We start from the raw sequence: 16287 nt of genomic DNA on the forward strand, positions 1-16287 counted from the left end.
TATATTTGCTGCCATGTTACACACTGCGTGAAAACCACATACCGTCCAATACTAACAAACTGGTCATCTACTACCTTTCTTCGGGTTGTTAAAGAAGTGAAAATCACATGGTGAAAGGTCCTGGCTGTACGGAGGATGTTGTACGGTTCCCCAACCAGATCGCTGCAGCGTAGCTTTCACTCCGATTGCCAGTGTGGAGGTGGGCGTTGTCGGAGCTTTTGTGAACAGCTTTGCATTTCTTTGTCGGGGAAGATATGGGATGTTTCCATTGCAAGCTTTGCCGTTTGCCTTCGAGCTCGAAATGAAGGCACCACGCAAGGTCATGATTGACCTCCTCCTTCGACTGCAGGGTCCCCGCCTGCCGGTGTGCCTGTGCGGTTCTAGGCGCTTCAGTCTGGAACTGCGTGACCGCTACGGTCGCAGGTTCGAATCCTGCCTCGGGCATGGATGTGTGTGATGTCCTTAGGTTAGTTAGGTTTAAGTAGTTCTAAGCTCTAGGGGACTGATGACTACAGATGTTAAGTCCCATAGTGCTCAGAGCCATTTGAACCATTTTATGCAGGGTCCCGCTGTTCGTCGAGTTCCTCGAACGTGGAACCGCTCCAAAACGGACGAAAGCTACGCTGCAGCGATTTGGTTGGGAAACAGCGCAACATCCTCCGTGCAGCCTGGATTTCCACATCTTTGAGGACGTGAAGAAAGTCTTGCGTGGAGGTCGGCTTCAGTCTGACGAGAAAGTGCAAGAGTGGGTACGTTTGTGGATACGTCAGCGACCGACCGCGTTGAACGAAACAGGAATTGATCTCGTCGTCTCCCTGTGGACAAATGCCTTAACGCGTGTGGAGACTACTTTTCAATGGATCGACGCCATGGTTCTGTCGTGGCGTGTGATCGGTTTTCATTTGACTGCCCGTCATAAGTGCATTATTTATAATTAGTAGCGACCGCTGCGGTTGCAGGTTCGAATCCTGCCTCGGGCATGGATGTGTGTGATGTCCTTAGGTTAGTTAGGTTTAAGTAGTTCTAAGTTCTAGGGGGACTGATGATCTCAGAAGTTGAGTCACATCGTGCTCAGAGCCATTTGAACAATTTTTTTGTAATTAATAAATTAGCTAGCCACGTTGGGTAATGAACTCCGTCCGAACAGGCCATGTGAAGGCCGTCATGTCCTTAGCGCAGACGTGTCACTGGATGTGGATATGGAGGGGCACGTGGTCAGCACACCACACTCCCGGCCATATGTCAGTTTAGGAGACAAGAGCACTACTTCTCGATCAAGTAGCTCTTCAGTTTGCCTCGCAAGGGCTGAGTGCATCCCGGTTGCCAATAGCGCTCGGCCGACCGGATGGTCACCCATCCAAGTGCTAGCCCAGCCCGACAGCGCTTAACGTCGGTGATCTAACGGGAACCGGTATTACCACTGCGGCAAGGCCGTTGGCAGCTAAGTTGGTTACCGGCACAAAATTCATCACATAAAAGAGCTGCGCAACTTGGAGCTAACAAATCCACTGCAGTCAAGAAGCATGTAGAATTATGGGAAAGGTAGCGACGGAGTGGAGCTTTGAATCTAGCTGTGGGGCGAATTCAGACGGCCTAGCTGGTAGAACGTTACCTGCGATAAGCTTTGACAGTGTGAGTAAGGTCGAGGAATACGTCACCTGCTGGTGCTGCAGCGTGAAGAGCGTGGACTGGAGCACAGCCAGCTCCTGGAGCGCGGCCGCGTTGTCGGCGTTGCCGGCCATCGCGGTGGCGGCGAACTGCGCGACCGCCACCTTGGTGTTCTGCAGCGCCTCCAGCGTCACGTGGCCCGCCAGCGGGAACGGCGCCACGGCCGCCCCGAACGCCGACACCACGCCAGCCGCCGGCGACGCCAGGGTCTGTCGGCGTATCGTGCTACCAGTTAGCAACAGAAATTTTCCTGCGCACACGAATCTGACTAAAACTGTCCCCGCGAGTATACTCCAGCTATTCTGCGGTGGTAATGCGTGGAGAGTGCCGCACGGCGCAGTTGCCATATCCGGTAGCTATTGGAAACATTTCTATTCACGTTTTACCGTCACCTCCGCAAACATCCTTGAGGTCGATATTATACCAGGGTAACTTGACTCATAGTTGCAATAGACGCTATCGTAGCATAATTTTGAATTGATATATCGACTGGAGACACAAAATTACAAATTGGACAAATTTTGTTTAAAATGAGAGACAAAACGAGGCCTTCTTCTGTGCTCGACATCGTACTACATTACGAGCATTATTTACACTACTGGCCGTTAAAATTGTTACACCACGAAGATGACGTGCTATAGACGCGAAATTTAACCGACGGGAAGAAGATGCTGTGATACGCAAATGATTAGCTTTTCAGAGCATTCACACAAGGTTGGCTCCGGTGGCGACACCTACACCGTGCTGACATGAGGAAAGTTTCCAACCGTTTTCTCATACACAAACAGCAGTTGACCGCCGTTGCCTGGTGAAACGTTGTTGTGATGCCTCGTGTAAGGAGGAGAAATGCGTACCATAACGTTTCCGACTTTGATAAAGGTGGTATTGTAGCCTATCGCGATTGCGGTTTATCGTACCGCGACATTGCTGCTCGCGTTGGTCGAGTTCCAATGACTTTTAGCAGAATATGGAATCGCTGGGTTCACGAGGGTAATACGGATCGCCGTGCTGGATCCCAACGGCCTCGTATCACTAGCAGTTGAAATGACAGGCATCATATCCGCATGGCTGTAACGGATCGTGCAGCCACGTCTCGATCCCTGAGTCAACAGATGGGGACGTTTGCGAGACAACAACAATTTGCACGAACAGTTCGACGACGTTTGCAGCAGCATGGACTATCAGCTTGGAGACCATAACTGCAGTTACCCTTGACGCTGCATCACAGACAAGAGCGCCTGCGATGGTGTACTCAACGACGAACCTGGGTGCACGAATGGCAAAACGTCATTTTTTTCGGATGAATCCAGGATCTGTTTACAGCATCATGATGGTCGCATCCGTGTTTGGCGACATCGCGGTGAACGCGCATTGGAAGCGTGCATTCATCATCGCCATACTGGCGTATCACCCGGCGTGATGGTATGGGGTGCCATTGGTTACTCGTCTCGGTCATCTCTTGTTCGCATTGACGGCACTTTGAACAGTGGACGTTACATTTCAGATGTGTTACGACCCGTGGCTCTACCCTTCATTCGATCCCTGCGAAACCGTACATTTCAGCAGGATAATGCACGACCGCATGTTGCAGGTCCTGTACGGGCCTTTCTGGATACAGAAAATGTTCGATTGCTACCCTGGCCAGCACATTCTCCAGATCTCTCACCAATTGAAAACGTCTGGTCAATGGTGGCCGAGCAACTGGCTCGTCACAATACGCCAGTCACTACTCTTGATGAACTGTGGTATCGTGTTGAAGCTGTAAGGGCAGCTGTACCTGTACACGCCATCCAAGATCTGTTTGACCCAATGCCCAGGCGTATCAAGGCCGTTATTACGGCCAGAGTTGGTTGTTCTGGGTATTGATTTCTCAGGATCTATGCACCCAAATTGCGTGAAAATGTAATCACGTGCCAGTTCTAGTATAATATATTTGTCCAATGAATACCCGTTTATCATCTGCATTTCTTCTTGGTGTAGCAATTTTAATGGCCAGTAGTGTATTTACTTTTTCAGTAACTCCACCTTATTCTTCTTCACTTTCCATTTTAGACTATTTACTATCTCTCACTGTTCCCATTTTCCCAGCTACGTGTCACAAAAGCAAAATTTAAATATTTTTAGAAACGACATATAAAAATGGCGTTTGAAGACTCTTAGGTGCGCCATCAGGTAGGACATAGTCTGCACCCTAAGGGAATAAAATATTTGTGCGGAATCATTGGTTAGGAGTCCGTTAAGAGAGGTGGTCAGTCGACTGGTACAAGTCTTCCTATTGGAGGCCACTTCGATGACTTGCGTGTCATTGAGCTAGCCAATAACCCTAACCAGGGAAAGGGGACCTACAGTTTAATGTTGAATCCGAACCATGTATCGTTTCATGGAGTATCTGACGGGGATTCAATCTCGCGACCTCTCGGTTCCCAGGCATTCGCTTTACCACCCGACCACCAAGCCCGAGACACTCCAAGGAAGGCCGCTGCAACAGGACGAAAACGTCGTTTATATTTGGTATTGTAATAGTTTCAGTATTTTTTGTGATGAAGCGTCCGTATACGCAAGAGGGTGTCAATGAAGTGGACACCGCACGCAGAAGTCTGCGTATCGTGCCTCTCTCTTAAATTTTAACATGTATCATTATCTGAAACAAAATTTCTCCTTTCTTCATTGCTGAGGAGCAGAAGCCTAATTAATACTACTGTTGTTAATGTGGTTAACGTAATCTACATCTACACCTATACTCCACATGCTACCTTGAAGAAAGAAACCAAATTTTGCGTCGACACACATCAAAAAGTAAAAAATCATATATTTAAATTAACTAAATTTCAATGTATAACGATACACAGTGTCCCAGAAACGTTGTGACAAGCTTCGAGGGGTTGTAGAGGGTGTCTTGAGGAACCAATCGAGGATAGGAACTTGTGTCTGGAAACGTCATCCAACGACACTTCAGTGTGCCCAAGTTGTAGGGTCGGCGCCTGCCTTGTTATTCAGTGATCGAGACCGATTGTCTCGATCGTCATTGAAGAAGATGGAGCTAGCTCCGTAGAACGGCTTTGTCTGCTATAAATACAATGCTCTGTTGCATTGGTGAATGACAGCTTCAGAAACGGGTTTCCAGCTGCAGTTCATCTTTCTCATGCACTCCGAAAAACACCGGAGGTTTTAAAAGTCGCAGCAGAAATGACGAATTGCGGATGGAAACCTGTGTCCTAAACCGCCATCCCCAGAGGCAACAGCGCATCGCATTCCTAGGAGACAAGGCCTTTCTACGCAGCAGATTGCTTCATCTTCTCTACTGGAGATAGTAGTAACCAGTCGCGACCACTGTGTAACATACTATATTGTGAGGCGTTCTGCTTACGGTCCGGTCTCGTTTACTGCCAAAAGGGTGGCCTAGTGGCAGGGGCTAGCGCCTTATCTTCGACTTGCTGTAGTGTCGTCGGATGATGTTTCCGGACACCGTTTCCTATCGTCGGTTTGTTCTTCAAGGCACCCTCTACAACCCCTCGAAGTTTGTCGCAACATTTCTGGGAGACCCTGTACATTACAAGTGTTTTTAAAATAAAAACTCACTACTGATGGCGAAATTACCACAGAAACTAGCTTGGAGATTCCAAAAAAAGTGTTTGCATTACTACAAATACTATAACTGTCCCAGAATTTTCGAGAAGTGATTTAAGGGAGCCATAGAAAGTCTACGAGCGTGGACGCACATTGTTTAATAGCCACTCCTCCCGAATGTGACTTGGCGTCTCTGGCACATATCGTGTTCGAATGCTTGGCTGCAGACTGGTTAAGAGTCACGCATATTATTACAGTAGAAAGGTCCAAACTTAACCCGAGCTGCGACCTACTTATTCGTTTGAGTGACTTAAAGTGGCCTACAACTGACACTGTAGGATGGCACATGTTGCTGTGTTCCCCGCCAGGTGCCGCTAGTACGTACCTCAGGCTCGGCGTCCGGCTCAGGCTCGTCGGTGTCGGCGTCTCCGTCCCCGGAGCCGACGACACCGTCGCCCACGTCGGCGCAGACAGCGTCCTCCGGCTCGACGTCGTCGTCGTTGTTGTTACGGTCGTCGAGCAGCATCATGTCGCAGTCGGCGTCGGGCTCGCCGTCGGCGTCCACGTCTCCGTCCGCATCGGCATCGGCGTCGGGAGGCTCATCGCAGACGGCCGCCTCCGAGCACGAACTGCCCTCGTCTTCGTCGCCGCACGCGGACACTGCAACACACCGTACGTGCACGTCTATTACGAGAGCATTGAAGATCGCGCCTGCCTCACAAAAGGTAGCTGGAGAGTTTGCTATGCACTATCTACAGTGCCGGCCGAAGTGGCCGTGCGGTTAAAGGCGCTGCAGTCTGGAACCGCAAGACCGCTATGGTCGCAGGTTCGAATCCTGCCTCGGGCATGGATGTTTGTGATGTCCTTAGGTTAGTTCGGTTTAACTAGTTCTAAGTTCTAAGGGACTAATGACCTCAGCAGTTGCGTCCCATAGTGCTCAGAGCCATTTGAACTATCTACAGTTTAACATAGCCTGTCATTATGGAGAATCATACTCTTTAGTGAATTTTCAATGTGTTAGTTTATGTTATTATAAGTTGAAGCTGATCCTGAATGTATACTGTCCGTTATCTGTCTTATAGCAGTAATACCTACACGGCCCAGTCACGTTAATCAAACCACCGACAATGTTCCACGTCAGTGTGCAATAACCACTCACAGATGGCCAGTAGTGGATGGCGTATAAAGCGTATCGAGGGATACGTATCGGCGAAGTGGAACCTAGTTCTGGATCCCCTGTGTTAAATGCACGGACGGGTTGATCGACTCTAGAATGGACTGAAGTTCAATAAGTAAAGTAGTAAGTTCAAAAATTAATCACAATGTAAAAGTATCACGTTTTTCGCATATTGGATGATTACAAGCCTAGATACGCACGAAATCACGGGGATAGCTCACATTCGCCTGATATGACACACCTGACTAGAGAAGTGTGGAGAGCTGCATCAAACCAGTCTTCGGACTGAAGACCAAAACAACAGCAATGCTGGTTTAGTTGTATTCTTTCGTAGTTACGCGATGAATGCGGGAGAAAACACGCCTGCATTCCTCGATTTACAATGTTTTCGATACTACACACTGTACGAGTATTTGTGCGTCTGCGTCCCTCAGAAATTACCTCCTTGTTATTATAGCGCACAGACAATGACGATCGCGCGAGCGAAGCATCTCTTCAGGTAGGGCAGATGCCCGGCGTGTTTAGGCGTCCGCTCAGCAACGCGTAGGCAATTTGCGGCCAAAAACAAACAGACGGGGCGCGCGCGCGCACGCACGCACACACACACACACACACACACACACACACACACACACACAGATCCGCTTAAGATCCCCGACTGCCACTCGTCCCTGAGTGCTTAATGAAGGCTCGCCTCGTGATTATATTTGCATTCCTCCACGCCGCAGACGCGCAAACGAATTGCCGCGGGCTCGCAGCGAACGGGGTGGAGTGGGCTGTCAGCGACGGGGGTGGGACAGACAGGAGCTGGCGAGAGAGACAGAGACAGGCGGGCGCGTGTTTGCTTTTTCATCACCTCACAGGCGCCGGTGTTTCGCTCCGGAACCCAAGTGTACACACACACAGCGCGGTGGCAATTTTTTAAATTCCTTTGTGCAGTGTTTCATATAAAAGCACCGCGGCCACGCGCATCAGCCCTCGCGACGTTGTACGCCCGTAACTCTAACCCTTTCTCTAACACTCTACCGATATGACGGTATGGGGCTGCGGCACAGCATACTGCAAAGCTGAAAAAAAGTGTGTGTGTGTGTGTGTGTGTGTGTGAGAGAGAGAGAGAGAGAGAGAGAGAGAGAGGAACGATGAGCGCTGTGTTCGCGGCGTTTGCGTCAACAGCCTCCGGGACCGTACCGGCAGATGACAGGAGAGAGAACAACTTTATATTTGTGCCACTATATACGACGGAACTGAGAGGACAGCGCTTTTGTTTTTGCCGATGGCCCGCTTGTTTTTATTCCAGCGTTAAAAATATATTGCACCCAGGAATGTCTCATTTGCCGCGGCGCGTGCCGCTACCTGGCCGCCGCTTTCTTTGTGTAGCGATATTTAGATTCGTCGCCCCTGTTGCTGTTGTTTTTTTTCCCTCCCGCGGTTTTTCGCTCTCTTTTTTTGTTTCGAGCTCTCCGAATCGCAATCGTCGCGGTTTTCGCAGTCAGTGCGTAAACGGAGCCGTCGATGCCCTGCTCCGCCGCTGTTCGTGAGACACCGGAAGACTTCGGGGCCCCAGGCGTGTCGCCTCGTCGCTGCGCTTTTGTTTCCCTTTCTGCGAAGCCGGAAATAGTCGAGGCCTCCCCCGGCCGCCCCAAGGTATCACTCCGGAATTGAGCTTTCGGTGGGATCTCCGCATAACTTTATGGCGGCGATACTGAAAAAGTAGTAGCTACAGAGATGGAGGGAGGAGGACGGCGTGACAGGGCAGACAGGACTGAAATGCTGAGATGAGCGTCGCCGTAGTAGTACTCGGAACTATTTTTAAGAGCACAGAAAAAATAATGGATGCAGCTTGTTGAGAGGCGTTCCGCTAACATAAAGGGCCCATTACCTCGCAGACAGATAGGGAGAAATCGAGAAAACCTTCAGGGGGCCCAACTCCTCCCCTCGTGTGGTCTTAGACACAGCGTGTTGAGCTCAATATTTTTTTCTCCAAATGTCCTCATTCACTTTACATGCAACACCCCTCTCCCCTGGTCCCACACCCTTTTTCTGTCTTTCCCCCCAAAAAAAATAAAAGAAGAGGTTTAGTTCCCATCACCGTTTAAAGCTATTACCAGTTCTTCACTTCCTCTCGCCTCTCTTTGCTCGTCCGGTGGAGCCATCCCGATTCCCACCAAACCTTCCTGTCTTATTTTTCAGCAGCTGGAGTCTTTGACAGTATGAGAAGGGCGCGGCGACTGCGCCGCGGTGGGTGGCGAAAGGATGTGAGATGAAAGGCACGTCTCAGCAGGAAGCTCTCGGTTAACATAAACAAAGATTTTTCCAGGAGGAAAAGAGAGGCAGGGAACAGGAGAGGGAAAAGAAAGCATCGCCGATTCAGAAGAGACGCAGCTCTCTCTCTCGCTCTCTCTCTCTCTCTCTCTCTCTCTCTCTCTCTCTCTCCCTTCCTCCCTCCCTCCTTCCTTCCCTCCCCCCCCCCCCTCTCTGACACACACACACACACACACACACACACACACACACACACAGATAGAGAGAGAGATAACTGCGAGAGCATAGCATTCTAGTCCCCTTTCCTTTTATTTCTATACGGATTCCTGGATTTTAGCACTGGCTGGCGCTATTCTCGCGACTGGCCAGGAATAGAGCGGAGGCAGATATACGCGCGCCGTGTCAAAGTTGATGCATTTGGATGCGTCCCAAGCTGACATACGGCAGCTGGCTCGCGGCGCGTTAACTCCGACCTGGGAAATGAGCACCGCACTAGAATGTGCTCCCGTCCACTTCAATTGCTCTCGTGAAATTATCTCAGTAATGTCCTAAAATCTCAGTTTCTCGCCAAAATTCGATCAGTCTTTTTTCAGTCCGTTCATTGTGTAGTCTTTTGCAACATATTTTTTTGTTTCACCTTTCTGTTTCTCAGACATCTACAGTTCATTAAAAAAGTTTAGTTTCCGTTCTCGTTTGAAACTGTTTTGATCCTATTCCAGATTCTTTAACCGTTGGTTTTCCTGTGAATTGTGATGTTGAGAAATTCCCAAAAAATGCTGTTTCGTTCATACTTAATGGCTACTGAAGTGTAAGGTATATGCATTGTGTACAGCTCTACTGATATCAGACACTGATGCGGATGTGATAAAGCAGTTCCTGAATGTGTTCTGGAAGTGTACGCACTGAAGTGAAACATGGACCATGGAAATTCGGGAGGACAGAAGTACTAAAAGAGCAGGGGAGGACAAAAATATATCAAAGGGCCATACGGGAAGAAGGGGCACGTTAGTGAGACATCTGCAACACTATCCTGGAATGGTTGTCCAGGCGCTGTAAGGAGCAGTGGAGACGTAAAATAGTAGGGACAGGTCGTTACTAAAATATGCGAAACAAATTAGAAAAGATGTTGAGAGTAACAGTTATGTAGAGATGAAAATATTAACAGTAGATTGGAAGAGACTGAGGAACATTATCCAACCATTCGAAAGACTGATATCTTAAAAACTGCACTGAAGACAACATTGGCTATGAAAACACTACTTGAGGACAGTTGATGACGCACCTGACCCTATCGCTCTCTCACGTGTACGCACTTGGTGGTCATAGTGAGTTATTAGCAGCAGTGTGGGTAGGTCGAATGTCCGACGTAAAAATCGTTAGCTTGAAGCGAGTGATTCTTTCAGGTCGAACACTAACCCGTAAGTTTGCGAAGCTGCCCCAGTAAAATGTTCATGACGACAAGAGGCTTTTAAAAATGAGGCTCTTATGAAATGCCCAACATTAAGTTAAAAATTTCCGTCCGAAAAGGCTTCCCAAGGCCCAACGGTACCCACCGACCGCCGTGTCATCCTCACCCGATAGGCGCCGTTGGATGCGGATATGGAATGTCTCCATGTGGTCAGCACATCGCTCTTTCGGTCGCTCTCAGTCAAGTAGCTTCTCAGTTGGACTCACAAGCAGTGAGTCCACCCCACTTGCAACAGCACTCGGCATACCCGGAGGGTCACCCGTCCAAACGCTGGCGAAGCTCGACAGCGCTTAACTTCGGTGATGTGACGGGAACCGCGGCAAGGCCGTTGGCTAACATTAAGTTAAAAAGATATCTAAAATACCAATAACATCACGTGCAGTGTTTTTTGTTAATAATCATCTTGAGAGACACAATTTAAAAATTATGTTGATTTTTCTAAGCCATCGTACTGGTAAACATCGCTCACGGATTAGGCCCTAGTCCTGTTCCGACTGCCTACAACACAGTGCGAGGAGCAATCTGTGATCGTGGGACATGTGATCGCCAATCCCCACAGCCATAGATGATACCGTTGCTTCATTGCTCAAGAAGTTCTCCGTTTGGCCTTAGGAAGATGAGTAGACCCCGATCAAGACGTCCATACCGCAGAAAAAAATGCCGAGAGTTGCCAGAAATCTAACTTCCACACCAAAGGCAGTGACGAAAACCATTCGGCTGTAGAGGCTGTCTATCGCACTTGCATCATGGTTAAATCATTTTTTTTCATACATATCAGAAATGAACAACATTAGTTCTTTAACGGTGGTAGAAACCGTTGGAGAGCTAACACTATACTGCCTTTATACGACACGTAAATGGTACTATTATAAATTCGAACAAGCTAATCTATGATGTGACGAAACGTACTTTTATTAAATTGAAATAACAAAGAAATCTGAAACACAGTATTTACTCCCGCTGAACGAAAGAAACCCATGTGTTTATCCGGAACTAATTGTTCGAATACGATAGTTTGGTAGGTTCGTTGTCATGATTCCTGAGTTATTATGTGCGGAAATAGAAAGCAGCAGCATGGATGTGTAGTCATTTTCTTAGGAGAGAATTGGTCGCTAGAGCAGGAAAAAGTAGGGCAAATTGTGCAACTAAAATTAGATTTATGCTAATTTATATTACCTACACTTAACTTGTCCTGAACTGTAATAGCACAGTCTAACTTAGAGTTTAGGTAATGGGCGTTAATGTATCAATAAACCGACGACTAACTTTAATCCAGATCATGCCGAGATGTCATGTTTCAAATACGTTACAATCGTTCATTGGCTGAGCACCAGAAGGCTACGAACTGAATATCCAACAATTCCCCGCTTGTCTCAACCGTGTCATTGCTTATCCATAACGAGGTTTTGTGGTAGAAGAGAATATTTGCCAAATAAAGTTTATTGAGTTCGCAAATTATGATAGCTTCTCCCAGAAATTTCTCTTCGCCATCGTCACAGTTTATTGGTTGTACAGAAATAAATAATCACTTATACTTCACTCTCAGTTATTAAGCATGCGGTTCGTGCGCAAATAAGAAAACGGAATGTTAGAGTTCAAAGTTTTGATTGAGGTCGTTAAAGAGAGAGATCTGTTGCACCATATGAGGAAGAAAATACGGCAAGGTAGTTTTGTCGGAACCATCCAGGTATTTGGTACAGCGATTTAAGGAAACCATAGAAAACCCGACGTAGAATAGTCGGATTGGGATTCGAATCCCACTCCTTTCGAATTGAGTACAGCGATTCGAGCAAAATGTAATTTCGGAGTCCACGTGATCGTCTGCTATTTAACCATTTAACACCATGTCAGCGGTTCCAACAGGAGTATTTCACACTTGCGTAATATTCCGGAATGAATTATTTAGTCACATCACACTGAAATAAAACGAGTACAGCAAAAAGAGTTCACAGAATTTATTTTTGAGACTAAAAAGAAAAGGCGAACGCAACGAAAACTTAAGTATTCTTTGAGGAAATACAAGAGAAAAAGTAAGCTGCCAGACGGTGGTAGCAAGACGACTACAATGAGTTGACATGCATGAACGAACAGACAAATGAGCATGAGAATAGAAACGATTGTCATAGAAGAAACATGTGGCAGCAAATTAAATAGCGCTGCCATACGGGCCGGCGGGTGGGATCATTTTAAAATAGAGTTCCTGTATTTAAAATTCATTGCGACAGTCCTTTTTTCTTTTATATGTCACAAGGATGTACTCTCGGGCTCAAAATAAACCTTTGTCTGGTTCTATTTTCTCTCTAGCGCCTGGTGTACTTATTTGACGTGGGCGTGCTTGTCATTAATATAAATCTCTGGAAGTGATGTGATATCCTATGAGCCACATCTAAATGAGAACAGTATTGTAGCTTGTAGATTGCACAGTGTGACACGTAGATGACAGTCAATACTAAGTATAATCGAGGTGTTCAAATAAAAGAAGAAAAGGAAAAAAAACTAGAATAACTTACAACAGTCACGACGCTTCCTACTTTTCACATAAAAGTCATTGATACCCTGTTTCCGTGACTGCCTGTCTGAAATATAAATAAAAAACGACCCAACGAACCTCTCAATAAATTTTAATTTTTTTGTTTGAGAAGCGTTTCGGAATCTTTGCATCTCGATGACACCATTGACTGAGGCTGACACAGCGGTGCTTTCTTTCGGTGTCTTTGATCCATCATCAAGGGGTAGTTCCCGGTAATCCAATGAAGTCTAAATACCTGCATTCCTGTGCATCCTCACTGAGAAATTCCTCGAGTGCGCTGCAATTGAACTTTGAACACTCATTGTTTGCAAACTTTATCAGTGGTGCTACAGCTTTGGTTTCTTAGGAGCGATGCGCGTAAGCTATACAACGGACCTGCCACCGAAGTGGAACAAAGTCTCCGAAACGCGTCGTAAATAAAAAATTCAAATTCGGTTTTGTTATTTACGCCCCCTTTACCTTTCCATTGATGTATGTAGCAAGTAAATGTGAAACTGAACGTGTTCAAACGTACTCTAATCTTTTCAAGATTATTGTAGTGGTCTTGCACACAGAATATGCGGCGAGCGATGTACAACGGTTTCACAGGACTCCAGAAATACTGATTCTGAAATTTAACACTCACGCATTTCTTGCAATGATTCCCATGTGAGTGCCGTGAGCATCTGCATTACACCTTCATGTTTACTAAACCGTTTGGTCACGATCCCTACATCACAACTTCGGATTCCACGAGAACGATTTGATGAGATTCTCCAGCACACGAGCAATACTGTAGAATAGGTTCTCAGGGCAGTAGTGGATCTAGTGTACGCTTTCTAGAGTTGGGGTTCAAAGTTTGTTACTATGTGTCCCCCCCCCCCCTCTCCCTCCTCAACGGCAGTTACAACTTGCCGTCAGCCGTTTTCTTTAAAGTGTCGAAGACGTCTACAATAAATTGTAATAAAAATTAATACATAAATTGTTTAATATACATTACTAATAGAGTATTTAATTACGATAAAATATTTTTATGTAATCATTTGTTAATATTTGTAAGTATTATGTTGTTTAGAATACAATTGAGAAACATTTAGCTTTTTCTAAAGCAACTTCATAAAATTTGTGACGTAATTGATTCAAGAACCATAGCAGTAAGACTCTCTCTCCACTTTGATATCGCCATAATGTACACAATACAACATCGAAGTGCGACTCACAGTTATCAGCATTTCGTTAAGCATTGCCATTGTTAACACTGATCTGAAAACTAGTGGGCATCTTTCCATTTCTGTCTGCCCTTATTCAACTTCCAGTTCCTTGCCAGTTCTTGGTCCGAAACGTGTCAGATTTGTTGTCAACAGCGGGTAGATCAGCCTGTGCGTATACAACCTTGCCTGGCTAGAATGCAACCGATTAGATCTCAAGACCATTCCCGTGAGCAGGCCCTCACAGACGCAACTGAAAAGTATCTTGTGTAAAAACGTACCTCATAAATTCTTGAATTTTTTGCCATTAGTTTTCAGAGTATAGTATTCTCCCAAAGTTAGCTATTAAATCAGGAAATTGACAGGGGCCGGCCGCTGTGACCGAGCGGTTCTAGGCGATTCAGTCCGGAACCGCGCTGCTGCTGCTGCGGTCACAAATTCGAATCCTGTCTCGGGCATGGATGTGTGTAATGTCCTTGGTTTAGTTAGGTTTAAGTACTAAGTCTAGGAGACTGATGACCTTAGATGTTAAGTCCCATAGTGCTTAGAGCCATTTGAACCATTTTTTAAAATTGGTAGGTGTGGTCCGAATACTCCCAGAATTCGACGTCTTCATTCCACCATTTAAGAATCTGATGTTACTGTTCGTGACGCTTAGTATCACTTTATAACGTGACCGCTGTTTAACACTTCAGAAACCGGCCACTTGAAAGAATATTGGCCCTAGGAAGCTGGCCATTTATGCCATTATTTAAAGCGTTACTGTCACATATGTAATTATGTATCTTCAGGAGTAGTACATATTAAAAGCGGGCCATGCTTGAGGATTTATTTTTCATATTTACTTCAGTTCTTTGATTCCCCAAAAAAGTTTAAAATAATGGCGATGGAAACTGTAATTATCCTCCCAAGAAAAAAGTGTGAGGTGAGTTATCGAGCAGTTTCTGTCCCAAGCTTCCTTTTTCGTGCTCACTCAAAAAAGGTGACCTAATAAGAAGCTATTCATGACAACAGATGTTATGTTCGCTGATATTTCCTTCGAAATAATTCTAGAAATTGACTATAGAAGGCAGCACCATTCAAGGTGCTCGCTGCGAGACGTCCGTACATTGTTCTCATACGAAATGAGTCCAGTTTTCTAGCGATAGGTGGCTCGCGCGTCGAGAAAGTCGCGGCCCGATCTATATTCGGGCGCAGTCTTTTTAACGCAAAGTAGCTGTCCGAGCTGTGCTCGGGGTTGGTATAAGTAGAGACGTGTGTAGAACTGAAGCCTGGTGTTCGAGATGTAGCTGTAAGTGAGTAGGTTGCAGCTGCGGAGTGCCGAGTTAAACAGTGTGGGGGAAAAACCCGCACAAAAAAAGTGGCGGCAGCTGAGAGTCGGGGTCCACGTGGGCGCCACGTGTCAAGGCGGTGGCGCGTGCGCGGCCGAGTTATGACAGGTGGGCGGCGCGGCGCTGGCCACGCCCCCCCGGCCACGCTGCACGCTGTCGCCTGCCCACACCTCCCTCTGCCACGCCTATTAAACTATACAGCTGCGCCGCCGAAACTCTCGCCGTCTGCAGTAATTCCAGAACAGAACTCTTCGTCTCGCTTTGCATCGCCCGCGAGCCTTTTGTAGACCTCCCTAGAGCCTCAGAGCTACCTCCGCTTCGAGAAAGGTTCCACTGGGCTGCACAGCTGTTTTATGCACGGACTGCGCGGTCCCAAACAGAAAAACATTCGCGCCCTAGAACGACGGGTGCAGCGGCTGAACACACAACATCGTCAAACAAGTCTTACACGCGAGGACAACCGCCACAGACTTCAGCCTGCAGGCGTAACTGTCACGTTTGGACTCCACCGCTAAACGGGGATTCAGTTATCCCCATCATGTGCATTAGCAGCAGCAGCAGCTGAGACATGTTACATCTATACTCTGTTCAGAAGTGCTGTAGGGTTGACATTTCAGCAGGAGGCGCCGAGCAAAGCTGACACGTCCCGCATCGAACAGCTCACAAATTATTCAGTGAACAAAGATGGTTATCGACATTTAATGGAAGAGTTGTACTATGTTTCCATTCTACTTTTGTTTAGGACAGCAATTTTTAAGACGATACAGTCGACTCCCGATAGCTCGAAGTTCAAGGAACGTAAAAAAATTTTCGATTCAACGCAAGTTTGACTGATCAAATGGTTCAAATGGCTCTGAGCACTATGGGACTTAAAAGCAGAGGTCATCAGTCCCCTAGAACTTAGAACTACTTAACTAAGGACATCACACACATCCATGCCCGAGGCAGGATTCTAACTTGCGACCGGAGCAGTCACGCGGTTCCAGGCTGAAGCGCCTAGAACCGCTCGGCCACACCGGCCGGCTTTGACTGATCAAGGTAGAGTAAGGAGAAACTCGGAATATTAATTACATGTGAAAAGTGGTGCTATATTTTCA

At 46.8% G+C, this 16287-nt stretch overlaps 1 protein-coding gene and 1 pseudogene across 5 annotated transcripts in view; both read right to left on the reverse strand.

Annotated features, from left to right (window-relative positions):
• The window catches only part of LOC124797809 (homeotic protein spalt-major-like), a 545966-nt gene that overhangs the window by 38258 nt on the left and 491421 nt on the right, over positions 1–16287 (reverse strand). For all 5 annotated transcript variants that reach the window (XM_047260831.1, XM_047260830.1, XM_047260832.1 and 2 more), the window contains 2 exons: positions 5621–5895; positions 1659–1877 (listed from right to left, as the gene is read on the reverse strand). In XM_047260831.1, coding sequence (XP_047116787.1) covers positions 1659–1877; positions 5621–5895 — 494 coding nt within the window. The remainder of the gene's footprint in view (positions 1–1658; positions 1878–5620; positions 5896–16287) is intronic.
• On the reverse strand, positions 1322–1439 carry LOC124799473 (annotated as a pseudogene).

This window comes from Schistocerca piceifrons, chromosome 5 (genome assembly GCF_021461385.2).
Source record: "Schistocerca piceifrons isolate TAMUIC-IGC-003096 chromosome 5, iqSchPice1.1, whole genome shotgun sequence".
Classification (NCBI taxonomy): Eukaryota; Metazoa; Arthropoda; class Insecta; order Orthoptera; family Acrididae; genus Schistocerca; species Schistocerca piceifrons.